This window comes from Tachyglossus aculeatus, chromosome 3, assembly GCF_015852505.1.
Source record: "Tachyglossus aculeatus isolate mTacAcu1 chromosome 3, mTacAcu1.pri, whole genome shotgun sequence".
In the NCBI taxonomy this organism is placed as follows: Eukaryota; Metazoa; Chordata; class Mammalia; order Monotremata; family Tachyglossidae; genus Tachyglossus; species Tachyglossus aculeatus.
In genome coordinates this window covers 49,171,163-49,195,190 of record NC_052068.1, presented here as the reverse complement: position 1 = coordinate 49,195,190, position 24,028 = coordinate 49,171,163, and the positions used below count along the sequence as shown (strand labels likewise).

Below are 24,028 nucleotides of genomic sequence, written 5' to 3'. Positions count from 1 at the left end.
TGCTAAGCACTGGGGTAGATAGAATATTATCAGGTCCCATATGGGGCTCACAGTCTAAGCAGGAGGGAAAACAGGTACTGAATCCCAATTTTAGAGCTGAGGAAACAAGCATAGAGAAGTTACGTGACTTACCCAAGGTTACACAGTAGGTAAGTGGCAGAGCCTGGATCAGAAGCCAGGTTCTCTGACTCTCAGTCAGACCCAGGCTCTTTCCACTAAGCCACATTGCTTCTCTAACAGGGACTCCCATATCTTTTTCTGGTTGCTCCTCTCCTTTTGTTCAAAACAGGCTAACAGTGATAATAACTATGGTATTTGCTAGGTACTTACTGTTCATTCATTCATTCAATCAATGGTATTTATTGAGAGCTTACTGTGTGCAGAGCACTGTACTAAGCACTTGGGAAGTAGAAGTTGACAACATATAGAGACAGTCCCTACCCAACAGTGAGCTCACTTACTATGTGCCAGACACTGTATTGAGCCCTGGGGAAGATACAAGCAAGTCGGGTTGAACACAGTTCCTGTCCTCCTTGGGGCTCATAGTCTCCATCCCCATTTTACAGATGAGGCAACTGAGGCACAGAGATGTCAAGTGACTTACCCAAGGTCACAGAGCAGACAAGCAGTGGAACCGGGATTAGAACCCAAGACCTTCTGACTCCCAGGCCCATGTTCTATCCACATACGCCTGATATAAGCTGGGCATGTACCTTTTAAATAATCGTCTTATCTTGTCATGCTGTCGCGTTGTCTCAGAGGGTCTCCGACCCACAGCAACACCACGGAGACATCTCTCCCAGAACGCCCCACCTCCATGTGCAATCCTTCTGGTAGTGGACCCACAGAGTTTTAAATTAAACTGGTTCTAAATTATAAATGTATTTGCAATTTAAATTATCTATCAAGGGTCTCCATGGAGCTCGGAAAAGAGTGGACATTTGGCCTCGCTAAGGAAAAGGGAGGGTTATCATACCTAAGTTTCAGGCAAGTGTGACAAACTATGGTTAGCCCCTCCCTGGTGGTCTGGGGCTAGCCTATCACCCACTTGTTAGGGGTGAGTCAAACCGTGGGGTAGAGGTACTCAGTGGGAGAGAGAAGAAGATCCACTACTTCTGAGCTATAGGAAAGCTGTCTCATTACCTCCGGATGGGGTACGTGGGTACAGTTCTTACCTGAGGTTGAGGCTGAAATGGGGGAGAACAGGGAGCTGGAGTGGGGAAAGGAAAGCTATCCTCACCCCCTCACCTCTCATTCATTCATTCAACTGTATTTATTGAGTGTTTACTGTGTGCAGAGCACTGTACTAAGCACCTCTCCTATCCCACGACCCTATGCAAGTCTGGGAGAGAAGGGGGTCTCAAGCGTGCCTTTGGCATTTCAGCAACAGAAAAATTTCCTCTTCCTGCCTTTGCTTGTCAGCTGTGTGACTTTGGGCAAGTCACTTAACTTCTCTGTGACGCAGTTACCTCATCTGTAAAATGGGGATTAAGACTGTGAACCCCACGTGGGACAACCTGATCACCTTGTAGTCTCCCCATCGCTTAGAACAGTGCTTTGCACAAAGTACACGCTTAACAAATATCATCATTATGATTTGAACCCACAAATTTTTTGGGGGGGGGATCATGTTGACAACGCCATTTTCAGAGAAGCAGCGTGGCTCAGTGGAAAGAGCACGGGCTTGGGAGTCAGACGTCATGGGTTCGAATCCCGGCTCCACCACTTGTCAGCTGTGTGACCTTGGGCAAGCCACTTAACTTCTCTATGCCTCAGTTACCTCATCTGTAAAATGGGGATTAAGACTGTAAACCCCCTGTGGGACAACCTGATCACCTTGTATCCCCCAGTGCTTAGAACAGTGCTTTGCACATAGTAAGCACTTAAATACCATTAGTATTATTATTATTTAGTTAACTCTGACTGTCAGGATCATTCCGGCCACGCCACAAGGAGTGTACCTCAGTAAACCTGGCTTGGGGATGCTCAGATGAAAAGACGACAGAGTGTTATTATTATTATTGTTGTTATTATTATCATACGAAGTAGCATTATATATCCTGCTTCCCTCCGGCCTTAGGCCTATGATTAGTGCGGCTGCACAGTAATTTGGGCGCTGTCTCCCACACCGACTGTCTGTCATCATTTCTGCTCAAAGACGATAGTCTGGGGGCTGTGGAATCTTGGCTTTTCTCCTGAAGGTTTCGGTGGGGGGCCAGATTTGGGCCTAAAAAGGAAATTCCCTGGGCGAAGTCTCCGGGCCCTTCCGAGCAGGCTTCCGAGCGTCCTGTCCCCGCGGGGCATCCATTCATTCGATCGTATTTATTGAGCGCTTACTGTGTGCAGCACACTGGACTAAGCGCTTGGAAAGTACAATTCGGCCACAGATGGGGACAATCCCTCCCCAACAACGGGCTCACATGGTGGAACTGCCCGGGCGAGGGTCTTAGGCCTGGAAAGGGGCCCAAGGCGCGGTTGGTTCGTGGCGCCCACCCGGGCTGGGGGCGGCGGGGCCTCGGCAGGCCCAAGCCTCCTTCCTTCCTTCATTCAATCGCACTTATTGAGCGCTTACTGTGCGCACAGCACTGGACTAAGCGCTTGGGCGGTACAAATCAGCAACAGAGACGGTCCCCACCCAACGGCAGGCTCGCAATCTGGCTCACAGGCCCGGCGCGGGGAGGGACCGAGCGAGCGAGGGAGGGACGGAGGAGCGAGAGAGGGGAGGGGAAAGGAGGGGAGGGGACGGGCCCTCGGAGAGGCTGGGCTCGGCGGCCTCGTCCCCTCCGAAGGCCGCGCGCGCGGGGCCGGGACCGGCCGACGGGGTGGGCGAGCGGCCCGCCGGGCTGCAGCGGCGGCCGGAGCCCGGGAAGATGGTGTCCTGGATCATCTCCAGGGCCGTGGTGTAAGTGCTGCCCCTGCCCGGGACGGAAGAAGGGAGGGAGGGAGGAAGAAAGGAAGGGGCCGGGGCGGCGGCGGCGGCGGCATGCTCACCCTCGTCCTCCGTGGGCGCTGCCCTGCAGGGCCGCGGCGGCCTGGTCCCCCTCCGAGCCCGCGTCTCCGTCCGGCGCGGCGGCTCAGGTTCCCCTTCTCCCGCGGGCGAGGTGGGCGGGGGGCTCCGGGGAGGGGAGGGGGCGCAGCCAGGCGCCGCCCCGCGGGCCTACGGCAGCCGGCCCGGAGCGGGGCTGCTCCCCGGCACCCTGCGCCGCACGCTGGGCGGGAGCCTCGGGGCGGTTGGTGGGGGGGGGGGGCCGGCGCTACGGGAGCCCCCTCCGCGCGGGATGCCACCGCGCCCGCTTCTCGTCCCGACGCTTTGAAATGTATCTCTGCGGAGGGTGGCCATTTAGTCACGTGGCACGCGGGGGGTTGGGCAGGGAACGGCTCTATACGTTGCCGACTTGTAATAATAATGACGGCGTTTATTAAGCGCTTACTGTCTGCAAATCAATCGTATTTATTGAGCAATTACTGTGTGCAGAGCACTGCACTAAGCGTTTGGGAAATACAAGTTGGCCACATATACAGTCCCTACCCCACAGTGGGCTCACAGTCTGAAAGGGGGAGGCACAGAACGAAACCGAACATACTAACAAAATAAAATAAATAGAGTAGATATGTACAAGTGAAATAAATAGAGTAATAAATATGTACAAACATATATACCTATATACAGGTGCTGTGGGGAAGGGAAGGAGGTAAGATGGGGGGCTGGAGAGGGGGACGAGGGATAAATAGAGTAATAAATATGTACAAACGTATATACACATATACAGGTGCTGTGGGGAAGGGAAGGAGGTAAGATGGGGGGCTGGAGAGGGGGACGAGGGATAAGTAGAGTAATAAATATGTACAAACGTATATACATATATACGGGTGCTGTGGGGAAGGGAAGGAGGTAAGATGGGGGGCTGGAGAGGGGGACGAGGGATAGAGTAATAAATATATACAAACGTATATACATATATACGGGTGCTGTGGGGAAGGGAAGGAGGTAAGATGGGGGGGATGGAGAGGGGGCTCAGTGTGGGAAGGCCTCCTGGAGGAGGTGAGCTCTGAGCAGGGCCTTGAAGGGAACAAGAGAGTGAGCTTGGAGGATGGGCAGAGGGAGGGCATGGATGCGATTGAATGAATGAGTGAGTGAATGAATGAATGAGTGAGTGAGTGAATGAATGAGTGAGTAAGTGAATGAATGAATGCCCCCCCCCACCACCACCACCCCCTGCTTGAGCAGCTTCGGTCGGGAGACAACCCCCCTGAGGTCGATGTAGACGGGTGAGGAGATGCCACTCTTGAGCACGAAGTCACCAAAGCGCAGGGCCTGGGCCTCGTGCAGCTCCGCCGCCAGAGCCTCCAGCCATCCCTCCACCGCCATCGTCCACAACCCTGCACGTGCCCGCCGCCCGCAAAGCACTGTTCTAAGCGCTGGGGAGGTTACAAGGTGATCAGGTTGTCCCACGGGGGGGGGGGCTCATAGTCTTCAACCCCATTTTACGGATGAGGTCACAGAGGCACAGAGAATCAATCAATCGTATTTATTGAGCGCTTACTGTGTGCAGAGCACTGTACTAAGCGCTTGGGAAGTACGAGTTGGCAACACATAGAGAGTCCCTACCCAACAGTGGGCTCAAGTTAAATGACTTGCCCAAAGTCACACAGCTGACAAGAAGATTGTGAGCCCCCCGTGGGACAACCTGATCACTTTGTCACCTCCCCAGCGCTTAGAACAGTGCTTTGCACATAGTAAGCGCTTAATAAATGCCATTAAGTGGCAGAGTCGGAATTTGAACCCATGACCTGCGACGCTGACTTGTATTCCCAAGCGCTTAGTACAGTGCTCTGCACAAAGTAAGCACTCAATAAATACGATTCATTCATTCAATTGTATTTATTGAGCGCTTACTGTGTGCAGAGCACTGTACTAAGTGCTTGGGAAGTACAAGTTGGCAACATCTAGAAACAGTCCCTACCCAACAGCGGGTTCACAGTCTAGAAGGGGGAGACAAACAAAACGTATTAACAGAATAAAATAAATAGAATAGTAAATATGGACAAGTAAAATAGAGTAATAAATCTGTACAAACATATATACAGGTGATGTGGGGAGAGGAAGGAGGTAGGGTGGGGGGGTGGGGGGAGAGGAAGGAGGGGGCTCAGTCTGGGAAGGCCTCCTGGAGGAGGTGAGCTCTCAGTAGGGCTTTGAAGGGAGGAAGAGAGCTAGCTTGGCGGATGTTGGGAGGGAGGGCATTCCAGGCCAGGGGGAGGATGTGGGCCGGGGGTCGACGGCGGGACAGGTGAGAACGAGGCACAATGAAGAGGTTAGTGGCAGAGGAGCGGAGGGTGTGGGCTGGGCTGTAGAAGGAAAAAAGGGAGGTGAGGTAGGAGGGGGTGAGGTGATAGAGACCCTTGAAGCCGAGAGTGAGGAGTTTTTGCCTGATGTGTAGGTTGATTGGTAGCCACTGGAGATTTTTGATGAGGGGAGTCACATGCCCAGAGCATTTCTGCACTAAGATGATCCGGTCAGCAGCGTTAAGTATAGATTGAAGCGGGGAGAGACAGGAGGATGGGAGATCAGAGTGGAGGCTGATGCAGTAAAGCAGTCGGGATAGGATGAGAGATTGAACGAGCAGGGTAGCGGTTTGGATGGAGAGGAAAGGGCAGATCTTGGCGATGTTGCGGAGGTGAGACCGGCAGTTTTTGGTGACGGATTGGATGTGAGGGGTGAACGAGAGAGCAGAGTCGAGGATGTCACCAAGGTTGCGGGCTTGTGAGATGGGAAGGGTGGTAGTGCCATCAACAGTGATGGGAAAGTCAGGGAGAGGGCAGGGTTTGGGAGGGAAGATAAGGAGTTCAGTCTTGATTGAATTTATTGAATCTGTCGCTATCAGACCCGACCGCGCAGCTCCCCGCTTTGGGGTCTGCGGGCACGAGGGCCACCTCCCATGGTTCGGGCTTCAGTGTGGTGCCGGGGCAGAGGTGGCATGCTTATTAATAATCATCGTAAGGAGAGTGGTGTCTGGAAAGCACTTACTATGGGCCAGGCACTGTACTAAGCACTGGGGTGGGTAATAATAATAATAATGGCATTTATTAAGCGCTTACTATGTGCAAAGCACTGTTCTAAGCACTGGGGAGGTTACAAGGTGATCCGGTTGTCCCACGGGGGGCTCACAGATCTAATCCCCATTTTACAGATGAGGTAACTGAGGCCCAGAGAAGTTAAGTGACTTGCCCAAAGTCACACAGCTGACAATTGGCGGAGCCAGGATTTGAACCCATGACCTCTGACTCCAAAGCCCATGCTCTTTCCACTGAGCCACAATCCAAGCAAATTCGGTGGGACGCAGACCCCCATACCACGTGGGGCTCACAGGCCCAACCTCCGTTTTACAGAGACACAGAGAAGTGAAGCGACTTGCCCAGGCTCACACTGCAGACAAGACTATAAGCCTGGTATGGGCAGGGATTGTGTCTGTTGCTGAATTTTACTCTCTCAAGCGCTTAGTACAGTGCTCTGCACACAGCAAGTGCTCGATAAATGCGAATGAATGAATGAAGTGGCAGAGCCAGATTGAAAAGCTTCCTACTCCCAGTTCAAATTACGTGTACACCAAATTTATATTCAAGGTCACACGGTAGACAAGTGGCAGGGTCAGGATTACAACCCATGACCCTTCCCAGGCATGTGCTCTTACCACTACATGTTCACGATAAATTCATTCATTCAATCGTATTTATTGAGTGCTTACTGTGTGCACAGCACTGTAGTGAGCACTTGGGAAGTACAATTCAGCAACAGAGACAGTCCCTGCCCACAGTCTAGAAGGGGGAAGACAGACATCAAAACAAGTAAACAGGCATCTATAGCATCATTATAAATAAATAGAATTATAGGTGTATACACATGACCATCCAGTCTCCAGGGTCGCATTCCACTAGTCTTGTCCAGATGCTTACTTGGTGGAACGGCCACCCAATTATTCCGTCGTTGAAGGTCGAGTTCTTTTTTGTTTTGTTTTTTTCGAGGTGAGATTGAGTCAAGAGTAGAAGATAAATAAATAAATACCAGTCTAGCCTCCAGAGGCTCATTCCTCAAAATGTTTGCAAAATGGAACTGCGAGCACCTCCGGTTCTTTGTCTGGACACTGTATTGGTTGAGATCATTGTGAGCTTCTGTACAGCTCGGAGAACAATAAGGAAAGAGTAAATTTACCTGTAAAACTAGGGTGAAGGTGCTATTTACATATTGGGTCGACGTGTTGAAATCTGTCTTTCCGCTTTCTGAGTATCAGCGTTAAATGGAAGGGAATCTCACCTGTTTTCATTCCCAGAAACCACAAAGTTAAACTCAAGCATGTTCATAAATGAAAAGTAAACATCATTAAATGAGTCAATGAATGAATGAAAGGTAGTGTCATTTAAGGTCAGAATTCCAGACTGCAAGTTAAAACTTGAGTCCTGGATTGTGGCATGCCAGAGTCTTTCTGGTCAACAGACTAAACCTCTTTTGAGCTTCTTGGGAATAATTCATTCATTCAGTTGTATTTATTCAGTGCTCACTGTGTGCAGAGCACTGTACTAAATGCTTGGAAAGTACAGTTCAGCATTAAGGAGAGACAATCCCTGCCCACACCGGGCTTACAGTCTAGAAGATGCCACTGATAACGTATTTGGCAGGGATGACACATTATAAACTTGAGGTATTACTATTTAAGGACTTGTGAAAACCTTTGTGGAACTGTAGAGTAAGTGTTGCTGCCAGTGACAAAGATCTAAAAATATCTTCAGAATGCATTTTCACATAAAAAATGGAAAACTGACAGCATCTATTCATTCATATTGTTGCTGTAATCTCTGAAGTGTGTATTTTCTATAATTCCTACATGCAACATGAGCCATGAGATCCTTCCATCTCCAGAATTCAGAAGGAATGATCTGAAATAAATTGGCTTGAGTGAAATTGCACCATAATGTATTATATACGTATGGCCCAAACCAAGTATCCAGGAAAATTGCCCTGCAGAATCATGTACTGACTGTGTCTCATGTACCATGTAGGTGCTTGAAATGATCAGGATGCATCATAAAAAGGAAGTTGTTCTTCCTTGTCAAAGTCAGGGTTGAGGCGCTTAACCACAGATGCAATTTTGTTAATACAGTGACCAAAAGAGTTGCCCCCTTGTATCTTTAATGTAGGAATAAATAAATAAAAAACTGTGAGTATAGTTGCCCCAGAAAATGGTTATGGTTGGAGGGGCAGAGAGGGGTAGAAAGATGTTTGAAGGTAAAATCTAGCTATACTAATTTTTCTTAAAGGTGTCAATTAATTTTTCCAAGAGTCATGCAGGGAGGCCTGAGCACTCGACTTGGAGTTTTTTAAAAGCAGGAAACTTTGAGATTTGATTTTCCTACAAATGATGATGGAGTCTCATTTGGAGAATGACAGATGAGTCTCAGTCCTGAGTCTTCCAGACCAAGAACCTCCACGGAGGAATCGATTAAACTGCTTGTGGATTGTGCAGTGCCACTTGTATTCTGTTGTACCTATTGCTGTGTTTCTGACAGGGCATGGCATGTCATGAATGAATAGATGGGAAAGAGTGCAGCACACTGATTTTTTTTTTTTACATGCAGGATCCATGATGTGACCACACCACAGTGCACCTGCTGTATTGTAGTTGTGGTGGCATTTCTTACTGTGTGCTATGTGCAGAACACTGTACCGAATCCAAGGAAAGACTGACTATACAAGTGGAATTTAAACATGAACCCTGACCCTTGAGGGGCTCACAGTCTATGAATAAAACTCGGGGAGGACTTGAGACAGACACATTGGGAGCAGTGAATCAATAAAACATTAAAACAGTGTAAGAGACGAGGACAGATGATACACAGTACACAAGATAACCACAAAAGTGAAGAGGGAGCTGTTACTGGAGGAGCAGAGTTTCAGGCTCCTCATCATTCAGAGGTCACAACATACCCCCAGCTACAGAAACAGCTACACCATCACTAGCCTTCCTGCCTTAGTAGGCTTCATACTGTAGATGTTCTCTTTCCTGCCAGGGAGGTGGAAAGTAGGGTGGCCTGGGGACTATCTGGTAGCGCACAGGAGAGCCAGTACTGGCTCCTTTGGAGACAGTGTGGCTGGCACACAGAGGATGCCGGGAACTAGCAGAAAGTTCCTCAGCCTCGGCAAAGAACTGGGATAGATGCCAGTTCATCAGATGGGACCTAGACCAGTCCCACAAAGTGCTCATAATCTCCCACACAGGCTGAGGCCTCCTCTGACCTGGTTTTCTAGTTCTGTGGACTGTGTTATGCAGGCCCAAGCCATCCTTCCTGCCATGATCATCAGTCTCTGTCTCATCTTCCAGCTTGCCCCTAGACCCCATCTCCTTCTACTCCAACAGCCCAGGAACCACTTCACCGCTAAGTCTGGCCGGCTGGCCTGCCTCCTTGCCTCCACCACCCACATCCTGTACTGTATGAATAATAACAAAATTGCAGTGTTTATTCATTCATTCATTCAATCGTATTTATTGAGCGCTCACTGTGTGCAGAGCACTGTACTAAGCGCTTGGGAAGTACAAGTTGGCAACATATAGTGATGGTCCCTACCCAACAGCGGGCTCACAGTTTATTGTTTACCATGTGTGAGGGACTGTACTAAGCACTGGGGTGGATACAAACAAATCAGGCTGGACACAGTCCCTGACCACATGTGGCTTACAGTCTTAATCCCTGTTTTACTGATGAGGTAACCGAGGCACAGAGAAATGAAGTGACTTGTCGCACAGTATATTTAAGTACACTATATTTAGTTGCACATTTCCTTTGTTTTTATTTAATTTTGCCTCTCTCTCTCTCTCTCTCTCTCTCTCTATATATATATATATATATGTATACTTATATATATAGAGAGAGAATACCTTTTGTGTGCAGAACTCTATACTAAGTGCTTGAGAGAGAGGTCAGTAGAGTTAGAAAACATAATCTCTGCCCTCAAGAAGTTCACACTGCAACAGGGGAAACAGATCCAAAATATTGTATAGATTGGAGGAGACTGAAAATGGAAAGGTGGACATGTGGATGGGTAATTAATGGTATTTTTTTGAGGTCTTTCTGTGTGCTGAGCGTTGTAGTAAGTGCTTGGGAGTGGATAATACAGCTAGATAAGTACATGCCCACTAGGAGTTTACAGTCTAGGGGGTAGGGGGTAGGGACAGACATTAAATTCAATTACAGCTATGTGCATAAGTGCTGTGGGCCTGAAGGTGAGGTGAATTTCAAGTGTTTAAAGGGTTCAGATCCACCTGCATAGATGAAGCAGAAGTGAGAGGGAGTAGAGAGAAATGAGTTCTTAGTTGGAGAAGGCCTCTTGGAGGAGATTTGATTTGAATAAGACTTTGAAGGTGGGAAAAGTGGTGGAGTGTTGTATTATATCATAGGGGAGGAAATTCCAGGCCAGAGGGAAAATGTGGGCAAGGCAACATAGATAAGGTTGAAGTACAGGTACAGGCTGACATTGGAGGAGTGAAGCATGTGGGCTGGGTTATAGTAGGAAATCAGCCAGGTAAGGTAGGTCATTATGGGCAGGGAATGTGTCTTGCAACTCTTTTATGATGTTCTCTCCCAATTGCTTAGTACAGTGCTTTGTGCACAATAAGTGCTCAATAAATACCACTAATCAATTGAGGGGGCCAGCTGATTGAGTGCTTTAAAGCCCAAAGTAAGGAGTTTCCATTTAATGAGAAAGTGGGTGGGTAAGCACTGGAAGTTCTTGAGGAGTGGAGAGATGTGGACTGAACAGTTTTTTGAAGAATGATTTGGGTAGCAGAGTGGAGGAAACAGGTCAGCAAGGAGGCTAATGTATTAGTCAATGTGGGAAAAGACAAGTGCTTGGATCACAGTGATAGTAGTTCAGATGAGAGGAAAAGGTGGAATCTAGAGATGCTTCTGAAGGTAGAACTGACAGTTATTTTAGTGCCTCCTGTTCCTTATAAGGATAAAATGGTAGTGGTTTATACACAAAGAATTATGTGCAGAAAAGCCAATAAGTTGACTCTTGAATTCCATTTGTTAAGGTCAAGATATAGTAAGACTTTCACTTTAAAGTAAAACTTCTTAAATTTTACTGACAAGTTTTAATTTCTTATTCATTTTCAAATTATAACATAAAAATGGAGCTGAGTAAAAGTAAAGAAATTTGCCCTTCTTACACAGGGCTTCTCATATAATTGTAATTAGAATACTAATCATTGTGGAACTATAGAAAAAATATAATTTTATTTATTTTTATATGCTATTTCTTAAGCACCTGTGTCAAATACTGTTCTCTGCACTAGGGTAGATAACAGTGAATTAGGTTGGACGTAGTCTCTGTCCTGCATGGGGCTCACAGTCTAAGTTAGGAGGGAGAACAGGGGAATGGAGGCATGGAGAAATGAAGTGACTTGCCCAAGGTCACACAGCAAGCAATTGGCAGAGCCAGGATTAGAACCCAGGTTCTCTGACTCCCAGGCTCCTGGTCTTTCCACTAGGCCTTGCTGCTGCTCAGTAAATAAGCTGAACTTATCTAATAAGTTCAAAAATATGTACTTTAGTCAGTCACATGCATGTGACTTGTGCTGTGAACTTGGTCATGACCTTACTAGTGATGTTATTTGAGAACTGTTGCCAATACAAAGATATAACTTCCTTGACCTAGAGGACTTTGCAGTGGGAAAGACAAACACATATAAGAACGCAGTCATATAGTTTGAAAGAAGTGCAAGGGCATAAGTAATAGAAATGCAGCATGTTGTTTATTATAGCTATGTCCAAAATCAGTATCCATGGTACTTATTGGACTGGAATGGCTATGTTTGCATGCATGGCTCCCTGGCTCCTAGAACAGGGCTCAGCCTTTATTTTGTGTAGAGACTTGTACCGCTATATCCAGCTATATCCTGGGTGGCACTCCTATATAGGACCAAGAAAATCATGTTAAGCAAAAGATTGTGAAACAGAGTAGAGTTTTCTATAGGACATAATGAAAGTATTATTGCATTGCCACGATCCCAAAATTGACCAAAACAAAAAAGCCGTATAGATGCATAATCAAATAACAATGTAAATATGTACTAATAACAGTATCATGTAATAAATATAATATTTTGAATTAGATGCTTCTTGGGTGTGTAGAAAAGACACTTTGGACCAGCATTCAATTGTATTTAGTGAGCGCTTACTGTGTGCAGACCGTCTCTATATGTTACCAACTTGTACTTCCCAAGTGCTTAGTACAGTGCTCTGCACACAGTAAGCGCTCAATAAATATGATTGAATGAATGAATGTAGACCACTGTACTAAGCATTTGGAAAGTACAATGCAGTAATAAAGAGAGACAATCCCTGCTCAAAAAGGCTCACAGTCTAGAGGGGACTTCTTACCTATATTAAATAGATCTGTCAGTTTCAGTGCTACATTGAAAAGGGGTTTATCCCTCTATTGAAATCAGCTAAAGTACTTCAGAGTTTGAGGAATATAGGAAGAATGGTATTTGAGCCAAAACAAATTTTAGAACAAAATCCCAAACTGAGAGCCACTCTAAAAGAATACTACCATTAAAATTCAATAACAGAAGGCCACTAAAAGAAGAATGTTATGAATGGAGTGGCTGTTCTAGGTACTTGGAGAATACACAAAAGAGGTAAAACACATGATCCCTACCTTCAACTATTTGAAGGTAGGTTTGTAACCTCATGTGGGAATCAGACCTAAATCAACAAATGTACCATATTTAGGAGAAAAGAACATATATAGATAGCATAAATGCATGAGCCCTGGGATGGCTTTCTCAGGTACAGGGGTTAGTCAGGAAATGCTTCCTGGTGGAATTCTTCAAAGAAAGAGAGGGGTATGTTTTGGTGAAGCTGAGCGGGGGAGGGCATTTCCAGCAGAGGAGATGTGATGAGCAAATGGTCAGAAGTAGGAAACTTGAGAGCGAGCTAAGTTAGGAGACTTGCTTGGGATCAAGAGGTGGTTGTGTAGTAGAGCCAAAGATAGCTAAAAGGGAGCAAGCTGGTGGAGAGCCCTGAAGCCAGTTGTCAGAAATTTGTGTGACCACCAAAGTGCTGAAATATTTCTAATGGATGGGGTAACGAATGATGTGTATGTATGGGGGGACTTAGCGGGGCTGGGGGAGTGTGGGGGGGGGCGGCTTTGTGCAAGAGAGGGGAATCTCTTTTTTTATGGTATTTGTTAAGCACTTACTATGTGCCAGGCACTGTACTAAGCACTGGGCTAGATACAAGATTGAACACAGTCCACGTGGGGCTCACTGTCTTAATCCCCATTTTATATATGAGCTAACTAAGGCACAAAGGAGTGAAATGACTTGCCCAAGGTCACACAGAAGACAGGAGTTGGAGCTGGGATTAGAACCCAGGACCTTCTGACTCTCAGGCCTGTGCTGTATCCATTAGGGCATGCTGCTTCTCTGTCAGGATCTTAGTAGGAACTTGAAAGAGGGGAGCAACCTGTGAGAGCATTCCAGACAGGGAGAGTGATAGGAACCATACATTGGAAGTGGCACAATTAAGTGATTTAATTGGGTGGTGATGAAGTTGATTTAGGCAGAACAGAAAACTTGAGTAATGTTGGGATAGTTCTTAATTTAGAGTGGCAACTGATGGAAGACCTATAAGCCGAAGGCCAGGTGTTCTAACTTTAAGGAAAATGTGTCAGAACCCCTAATGAAGATCTTTGAGGAGGCATGTGATGGGGTCATTCATTCATTCAATTGTATTTATTGAACGCTTACTGTGTGCAGAGCACTACTAAGTGCTTGGGAAGTACAAGTTGGAAACATATAGAGATGGTCCCTACCCAACAGCGGGCTCACAGCCTAGAAGGGGGAGACAGACAACAAAACAAAACATATTAACAAAATAAATAGAATAAATATGTACAAGTAAAATAAATAGAGTAATAAATATGCTGTGGGGAGGGGAAGAAGGTAAGGTGGGGGGATGGGGGGGAGAAGGGGGAGGGGGAGGAGGGGGTTCAGTCTGGGAAGGCCTCCTGGAGGAGGTGAGCTCTCAGTAAGGCTTTGAAGGGAGGAAGAGAGCTAGCTTGGGGGATGTGCGGAGGGAGGGCATTCCAGGCCGGGGGGAGGACATGGGCCAGGGGTCGACGGGGGTCAAATTGATGAGTTTAGTTCTGCAGCCTGGGTGGACTAGAGTGGGAGAGACAAGCAGTAGGGAGATACCAGGAGGAGACTGTTGCAGTCAATAAATCAGTATTCTTTGGTGAGCCCTTATTCTTTGCAGAGCCCCTGTCACCCGTCGCCCAGGGATGGATTTGTTCAGGAAGTGGTGCGGCGAGGGAGAGGGAGAGCGGACGAAAGCCTGAGTTCTGTACAAAATTTATTCCGCGAGGCGAATTGTTATTTAATTGTTTAGACACAATGAATTGAACTTCCCTTTTGGGAGGAATGTGATTAATTAGAAATATTAGAGCTTCCCTAATGGGAGGAACACACTTATATGTTACTTGCGTGTGGCAGAACACCCAGGTCCCACCCAGGCAGAATTCCCTTACAGTTTGTTTGCACGTGGTGGGGCATCTAGCCCTCACCATGTGCACTTCCCACTCAGGAGGAATCCACTTGAGTTACACACCCGTGGGGTAGCCCCTAGCTCTCACCCACGAGTATTTTCCACTTGGGAGGAATCCATTCATGCATTACATACCCATGGCAAAGTGCCTGGCTTCCAGCCCCATGAGCGTCCAGCGGGATGGGACACTCACCCATCCCATGGCTCCTCACTTGGTGTAGGCAGAGCGGGTTTCTCACACTCTGGACAGGGGCACCCTGCAGCCATCTGCTGCAAGTCCATCCTCTGCACAGAAAGTTAGAGGCTGCAGGCATTTATCACCTGTGCTCCTTGACCATTCCAGCTTCTGGCCTCAGTTTATCCAATCTCTGCCCTTCCCCACTCCTCCATACCTAATTTGATTGGCATGGGGGCGAGGGACACCTTCTGTATTCCCAGCTTGGGCTGTCAATCTAGCAGTTTTGGTTGTGGGGGCGATATCCCACCCTCACTTCTGAGTTCCATATGCTGGCTCAGGCAGTCATGAGCTAGCATTTGACTTTGAGATGGCCGGTACCCCAGGGTCACCTTGGGACAGCCCCGCACTGAGCACTTTGAAGAGTACAGTAGAATTAGTAGACACGATTCCCTATCAATCAGTGGTATTTACTGAGCACTTACTATTGCAGAACACTGTAGTAAGCACTTGGGAAAGTACAATACTTCGATACAATATAGTATGTTCCCTGCTCTCAAGAAGCTTACAGTCTAATGAGAGAGATGGACATTGAAAGAAATTACAGGTAAGGGGGAGCAACTGAGCTTAAAGATATGTACATAAGTGCTAATCAATCAGTCGATGCTATTTACTATGTACTTTGTGGAGAGCCTTGTGGTAGGCAGGATCCCTGCCCTCGGGGAGCTTACAGTCTAACAGGGAAAACAGACAATAAAGTGAGGCTATGTATATAAGTGCTGTGGAAAGAGGGGAGGATGAATATCTAAGTGCTTAGGGGATATAGACCCAAATACATTGGTGATGCAAACGGGATGGGAAATAGGGTGGGGAAGAGAGTTAGTCAGGGAAGGCTTTTAAGAGGAGGTATGATTTTTAATAGGGGGTTTTGAAGAGGGGGAGAGTGCTGGCCTGTTGGATATGTAAGGCAAAATAATTCTAGGCATGAGGAAGGGCGTAAGCAAAGAGGCAGAGGCTGGTGAAGTGACAGTGAGGGATCGTGAGTAGGCTGGTATTATTTCATTCATTCATTCAATCATATTTATTGAGCGCTTACTGTGTGCAGAGCACTGTACTAAGCGCTTGGGAAGTACAAGTTGGCAACATGTAGAGATGGTCCCTACCTAACAATGGGCTCACAGTCTAGAAGAGTGAAGCATGTGGGCAGGATTGTAGTGGGAGAGAAATGAGGCCAAGTAAGGGGAGAAAACTCAATGAGTGTCTTGAATCTGATGGTAGGAGGTTCTGCTTGTTGTGGAAATTTTTGGGCAACCATTGGAGGCACTTAAGGAGTGAGGAGATGTACCCAGAATATTTTTTTAGAAAAAACAATCTGGCCATTAGGGTGAAATATAGATTAGAGAGGGGAGAGGCTGATGTAATAGTCAAGGTGGGGTATAAAAAGTGCTTGAACTAGTGTGGTAGCAGTGTGGATGGAGAGGAAGGAGTAAATTCTGGAGACGTGGAGAGAGTTCACGGGATTTGGTGACTAACTGAATATTCAGGTTGAAGGAGAGAGATGAGTCAAAGACAAAGAGAGGTGAGTCAAGGGTAAGGAGTGAAGGGGCAAAGAACCCAAGCGCTTAGGTGACATGGAAGTGCTGGAGTGATAGGGGTTAAAATAGACTGGGGAGATGAGAGATTAATCAGGGAAGCCCTTCTAAAAGAAATGGGATTTTTAAAAAATATGGTATTTTTTAAATGCTTTTACTATGTGTCAGATGCTGTTCCAAGTGCTGGGGTAGGTACAAGTTAATTAGGTCAGACACAGTCCCTGTGCCATGTGAGGCTCACAGTCTAAGTTGGAGGGAGAACAGGCATTCAGTCCCCATTTTACAGTTGAGAAAACTGAGGCACAGAGAAGTTAAGTGACTTGTCTAAGGTCACACAGCAAGCAAATGACAGAGCTGGAATTAAAACCCAGGTTCTCTTACTCCCAGACCCGGGCTCTTTCAATTAGGCCACGTTGCTTCTGTTTTCAGATGGGCATCGAAGGTGGGGAAAGAAGTGATTTGCCAGATGTGGTGGGGGAGAAAACTCCAGGGAGGAGACAGTCTTGAACAAGAGGTTGATGATGAGCGACAAGAATGAAATATAATGAGTAGGCTAGCCTGATACAAGCAAAGTGTGAGAGGTGGGAGAGGTGTGAGCATAAGGAATGGGGGGAGAACTGATTGAGCATATTAAAGTAATCAAATTGAGAAATGATCATGGCTAGTTCTTTTTGTGTAATGAAATAATGTTATGTTATGCCTCTTTATAAGTGTTGGTTCACTATGTTCAATCAAGTGTGAATTCTCCCTCTGAAATGTGTAATTTTCTATTCAGGAATTCCTATTGAGTTCAAGAGCCTTATGTACATGGGAGGAAGGTTAAACATAAAGTCCAGTTAAGAAAAATGCTAGTAGTATAAATCTTCCTTGATTAATCATCATCATCATCAACGGTATTTATTGAGTGCTTACTGCCTGCAAAGCACTGTATAGTACAATGGAGTTGGCAGATGCGTTCCCTACCCACAATGAGCTTACTGGAGATTACTGAATGTAAGTGACTTGCCCAGGCAGTAATTGTACTTGAAAAGATAAAGGTGATTGTATGCCATTGAGTCTCATGAAAGAGGCTTTCATGTTTTTGTTAGAGACTCGGGAGGTAGTTTTCATAGAATGATAATAATTTTGGTATTTGTTAATCACTTACTGTCAACCAAGCTATGTGCTAGCACTGGGCTATAGATCAGATACAGTCCCTAAGCCACGTGTTTCTCAATCTGTGGGGGAGGAAGAACAGGTATTCCCCATTTTACAGATGAGGAAATTAAGGATAAAGTGAAATAATCCATATAGAAGTGCTTTGGCAAAATGGGAGTACTCTAAAAATTCAAGGAATTATTATCTTGGAGATTTGTGGGAGGTAATTAATTCTGGTTGATCCTATTACCTGTGGGTCCCTGAGTTCTCTGTAATCTGGTAAATTGTTTTGATTTATTTATATCCTAATAATAATAATAACAATAATGGTATTCAAGTGCTTACTATGTTCCAGGCACTGTACTAAGCTCTGGGTTGGATTCAAGCAATTTGGGTTGGACACAGTCCCTGTCCCACTTGAGGCTCACAGTCTCAGTCCCCATTTTGCAGATGAGGTAACTGAGGCCCAGAGAAGGGAAATGATTTTCTCAAGCACCCAGAAGACACATAGCAGAGGTGGGATTAGAACCCATGACCTCATAGTTTACTAATAGTCATGACAAGGCCACTTATTACGCAAGGAAGGCTAAAGTACAAATTCATTCAAGGAGTGGCATGACATAATGGATAAAGGACAGGCCTGAATTTGTACTTTAACCTTCTTTGCATAATAAGTGGCCCTGTCATGAATATTAGTAAACTATGCCCTGTGCTTGTTTCCCTTCAATAATGCAATATGATATGCTTCATAATTTCTAGGAGAGGGTTCACACTAATGTTTCAGTTGTTGCAGTGCTATATCTAGTCTTACAGTAAGCCCACTGTTGGCAGGGAACATGCCTACCAACTCTGTATTGTACTCTCCCAAACACTTAATACAGTGCTCTGCATACAGAAAGGGCTCAATAAATATCATTGAATTATTGTTTATTTACATTTCAGTTATAAACTAAAGAAGGTTCTTAGTGTTTTTTGAGTTCAGTATTAATGAAATTTTTCATCAATTTGGGCTGATTCCATGACTAATTTTCAAAAACACCTTTATATATGCATTAAAGACATATTTTTCATTAATGGCATGTTGTAACATATGTAGGCTACTTTCATTTTCACATTTACCAGTAATTTTATTTCTCCTTTGATTCTAAATGCAGAATTAGATTTATTTTATATTTTACTGCTCTCCCATGTAGCATTAGTGGAGTTGAGAATTTTAAAAAGGGATTTGTCTGGCTTACCTTGTCTATGTTTAGAATTTATATTAACATATTGAAATAATTTATTTAGTACCAGCTACCCAAAAACCTCCAGTGGTTGCCTATTAATCTCCATAGCAAGCAAAAACTCACTATTGGCTTTAAAGCTCTCCATCACCTTGCTGCCGTCTACCTAATCTCCCTTCTCTCCTTCTACATCCCAGCCCGCACACTCCGCTCCTCTGGTGCTAACCTTCTCACTGTGCCTTGTTCTCCCTGTCCTGCAGTCGACCCCTGGCCCTCATCCTACTTCTGGTGTGAAATGCCGTCCCTCCTCATATCCACCACACAATCACACTTCCCCCTTTCAAAGTCCTACTGAAGGCTCACCTCCTCCAAGAGGCCTTCCCAGATTAAGCCCCCATTTTCCTCAGCCCCCCCTCCCCTCCCCATTGCCCCGACTCTCTCCCTTTGCTCCACCCTCCCTCCCCACCTCTCAGCACTTGTGATTATAGGCAAAATCTATAATTCTATTTATTTATATTATTGCCTGTTTAATTGTTTCGATGTGTATATATCTATAATTCTATTTATTTATATTGATGCTATTGATGCCTGTTTACTTGTTTTGATGTCTGCTTCCCCCCTTCTAGACTGTAAACCCCTTGTGGGCAGGGTTTGTCTCTATTGCTGAATTGTACTTTCCAAGCGCTTAGTACAGTGCTCTGCACACAGTAAGTGCTCAATAAATGTGATTGAGTGAATGAATGAACACCCAAGCAGTTCCTCCAGTTATCAAATCATAGAACTGGAAAAGTTTTTTAGGGAGAAGTATAGGAAGGCAGCATGGTCTAGGTGGAAAGGTCTAGGTAGAGAAGCAGCATGGCCTAATGGTTAGAGCGTGGACCTGGGAGTCCAAAGAACTTGGGTTCAATATCTGGCTGTGCCACTTGTCTTCTGGGTGACTTTGGTCAAGTCATTTGAGAAGCAGCGTGGCTTGTTGGAAAAAGCATGGGCTTTGGAGTCAGAGGTCATGGGTTCAAATCCCAGCTCCGTCAACTGTCAGCTGTGTGACTTTGGGCAAATCACTCAACTTCTCTGGGCCTCTGTTACCTCATCTGTAAAATGGGGATTAAGACTGTGAGATCCCCGTGGGACAACCTGATCACCTTGTAACCACCCCGGCGCTTAGAACAGTGCTTTGCACATAGTAAGCGCTTGATAAATGCCATCATTATTATTATTGTTTGACATCACTGTGCCTCAGTTACCTCATCTGTAAAATGGGGATTAAGACTGTGAGCCCCATGTGGAACAGGGGCCTTCAAGACATTTCTACTTGGATATTCTCCCATCACCTCAAACTTAATATGGCTGAAATTGAACTTCTTATCTTCCCACCCAAACCCCGTCCTTCCGCTCACTTTCAAATCACTGTTGACGGCACCACCATCCTTCCTGTCTCACGAGCCGATAACCTTGGCATTATCCTTGACTCCTCTCTCTCGTTCTACGCACATATTCAAGCCATCACTGAATCCTGTCAGTTCTACCTTCACAGCCTCACCAAAATCCACCCCTTCCTCACCATCCAAACTGCTACCACATTAATGCAAGTATCCAATCCTGCCTTGATTATTGTATCAGCCTCCTTACTGACCTCCCTGTCTCCTTTCTCTCCCCACTCCAGTTCATACTCCATTCTGCTGCCCAAATCATTTTCCTTCCAAGACCATGCTTCCCCACTCCTCAAGAAACTCCAGGGGTTGTCCATCCACCTCTTTATCAAACAAAAACTCCTCACCATTGGCTTTGAAGCACTTATTCACCTTGCCCCCTCCTACCCCACCTCACTACTCACCTACTACAACCCAGCCCCACACTTCATTTCTCTAATGCTAACATTCTCACTGTACCTCAGTCTCGTTTATCTCGCTGCCAGCGTTTCACCCACATCCTACCTCTGGCCTGGAATGCCCTCCCTCCTCATGTCAGACAGATAATTGCTGTCCCCCACATCAAAGCCTTATTGAAGGCACATCTCCTCCAAGAAGCCTTCCCTGAGTAAGCCCTCCTCTCTTCTCCCTCTCCCTTCTGCGCTGCTCTTACTTGCGCCTTCTTTCATCCTCCCTCACATCCCCACAGCATGTATGTATATATCTGTTATTTATTTATATTAATATCTGTCTCTCCCTCTAGACTGTGAGCTTGTTGTGGGCAGGAATGTGTCTGTTGTTATATTGTACTCTCCCGAGCATTTAGTACAGTACTTTGCAAGCAGTAAGCACTCAATAAGTACAATTGAGTAATTGAATGAAGGAATAAATGGTTTTGTAGAAAAATGATCTGGGCAGCAGAGTGAAGTATGCACTGGAGTGGAGAGACAGGAGGCAGGGAGGTCAGCAAGAGGGCTGATGCAGCAATCAAGGCAAGATAGAATAAATGCTTGGATTAACATGGTAGCAGTTTGTATGGAGAGGAAAGGAAAGATTTTAGCGATGTCGTGAAGGTTTAACCGACAGAATTTGGTGACAGGTTGAATATGTGGATTGAATGAGAGAGGATGAGTCAAGGATAATGCCAAGATTATGGACTCATAAGACAGAGAGGATGGCGATACTCTTTACAGCGATGGGAAAGTCATGGGTAGGAAAGGGTTTGGATGGGGAGATAAGGAGTTCTGTTTTGGACATGCTAAGTTCACGGTGACAGCTGGACATCCATGTCCTGAAGGCAGGAGGAAATGCAAGACTGCAAAGGAGAGAGATAAGGGCTGGAGATATAGATTTGTGAAGCAACTTGGCCCAGTGGATGGAGAACGGACCCGGGAGTCAGAAGGACCTGGGTTCTAGTCCCAGCGCCGCTACTTGTCTGTGGACAAGTCACTTAACTTCTCTGTGCCTCAGTTACCTCATCTGTAAAATGGAGAATAAGACTGGCAGCTCCTTATGTGTTACAGACTGTGTCCTACCTGAGTAGCTTGTATCTACCCTAGCACTTAGTACAATGCCTGGCACATGGGAAGAGATTAACAAATGGCCCCTCCTCCCTTCATCCCACAAAAAAGAGATGGTAGTTGAAGCCATGGGGGTGAATTAGTTCTCCAAGGGAGTGGGTATAGTTGGAAAGTAGCAGGGGACCCTGAAATGAGCTCTGAGGGACTCCTGCTGTTAGGGGTTGGGTGGCAGAGGAGGAGCCCATCAAAGTGACTGAGAATGAGCAACCAGAAATATAGGAGAAGAACCAAGAGAGGACAGTGCCAGTGAAGCCAAGGTTGGATAATGTGCCCAGCAGAAGGGGGTGGTCGACAGTGTTGAAGACAGCTGAGAGGTTGAGGAGGTTTAGGGTGGAGTAGAGGCCTTGGATTTGGCAAGAAGAGGATCTTTGGACAGTTTCTGTGGAGTGAATTAAAAGTACAAATGTATTACAAGTTTAAAAAATCATATTAGATGGCTGATTCTCTAAGGGATAGGGGACTTAGTTTTTTGAATCATGAAGAATGTTAGTAAAATTGTTTAAAAAAGTTTGGTAGAATGCTACAAATTAGAATTTAAGATGACTTTTGCACACAATGCTTCATGCATTACAATCTTTTCTGCAGTTTGGGAAAAAATCCTAAGTGAATGCTTACTTTAATGTCATCCAGTTCTGATCAGGCACTAATAAATCAATGCACTTTGTGAATTGTGACTGAGACAGAACGTTCTTTCCCTCCAAGTTTAACTGCCTCCAAAGTCTTTGGCAGAATTTTCAAGTTTGTTTTTTAAGGCTTTGTTCAAGTCAGTTCTTGCATTGTTAAGATGAGGACTAAAATACAAAATTGATTATTTGGAAGAACTTCAGTTCGTAGATTTTTCTGCATTTTTTGTATTAGGGAGGTCATTCCAAACAGTGATTTTGGGTCTGTGATCGTTACATATGTTTTGGCAAATTAAAACTAGTTCGCCTATTGTTTATCACCCAACATAGTATTTAGAAATGAAAGGTTCTGGATTGGGTCTATAGACTTTTTAGTAATTAAAAAGTCTCACTGTACAAGAAGCAGCATGGCTCAGTGGAAAGAGAGTCAGAGATCACAGGTTCAAATCCCGGCTCTGCCAATTGTCAGCTGTGTGACTTTGGGCAAGTCACTTAACTTCTCTGTGCCTCAGTTACCTCATCTGTAAAATGGGGATGAAGACTGTGAGCCCTCCGTGGGACAACCTGATCACCTTGTAACCTCCCCAGCGCTTAGAACAGTGCTTTGCACATAGTAAGTGCTTAATAAATGCCATCGCTATTATTATTATTATTATTATTACAACATACCAAATTATGGAAAAAAATAGACGACATCAACATTTGGCTAACAATCTAGTAGGTGCCCTAAGAACAAAAGTAAAGGATGTTCTCGCCTCTGGCCTGGAAGGCCCTCCCCCTTTATATCTGGCAGTCAATCACTCTCCCTACATTCATAGCCTTATTTAAAGGAAATCTCCCCCAAGAGGCCTTCCCCAACTAAGACCTCATTTCCTCTTCTTCCACTCTCTTCTATGTCACCCTTGCAAGAAGTAGCGTGTCTCAGTGGAAAGAGCACGGGCTTAGGAGTCAGAGGTCGTGGGTTCTAATCCCAGCTCCGCCACTTATCAGCTGTGTGACTTGAGGTAAATCACTTAACTCCTCTGTGCCTCATTTACCTCATCTGTAAAATGGGGATTAAGACTGTGAGCCCCACATGGGACAACCTGATTCCCTTGTATCCCCCCAGCGCTTTGAACAGTGCTTGGCACATAGTAAGCACTTAACAAATGCCATCATTATTATTATTATTGTTATTTGCATCCTTTATTTACCCCTCCCTCAGCCCCACAGCGTTTACATGCATAATTATAATTCCTCTGTTTATATTAATGCCTGTTTTCCCCTGTAGACTGAAAGCACATTGTGGGAAGGGAACATATCTACTAACTCAGTTACATCGTATTCTCCAAAGCACGTACGTGTTGTGTACACAGTAAGCACTCAGTAAATATCAATTAGATATTTAGTAAGCAGCTCAGGGCAGAATACATATTTCAGGGTTTTATAATCTCCTGCCAACTGGAGAGTTTGATTATATTTGTATTAGGTTTTGAGGCCCAAACACAGAGTGCCTTTCATATTAGAAAGAGGCATAAGACAATTTTTTTTTTTTGCTTCCCCCTTGTATTTGAAGCAAGAGTTCTGCATGGTCAGAAGTCTTGGTGCTGTATCAGCTTTGCCAGAACTGAGCTGATATTTTTTGCCTGACTTTCGAGACCAAATGTGTAGTGCCTCTTTTCAGTCAGATAAAACAATTTTACTGAGTATGT

The 24,028-nt window shown here is 45.5% G+C and overlaps 2 protein-coding genes across 2 annotated transcripts in view; one reads left to right on the top strand and one right to left on the bottom strand.

Moving 5' to 3' along the window:
* JMJD1C (jumonji domain containing 1C) overlaps positions 1-3,059 on the bottom strand; it is a 385,625-nt gene extending 382,566 nt beyond the window's left edge. The window contains exon 1 of the mRNA XM_038743527.1: positions 2,992-3,059. The gene's annotated coding sequence lies outside the window, so the exon portion shown is untranslated. The remainder of the gene's footprint in view (positions 1-2,991) is intronic.
* The window catches only part of REEP3 (receptor accessory protein 3), a 118,339-nt gene continuing 97,146 nt past the window's right edge, over positions 2,836-24,028 (top strand). Inside the window, exon 1 of the mRNA XM_038743530.1 lies at positions 2,836-2,902. Coding sequence (XP_038599458.1) covers positions 2,871-2,902 — 32 coding nt within the window. The 5' untranslated portion in view covers positions 2,836-2,870. The remainder of the gene's footprint in view (positions 2,903-24,028) is intronic.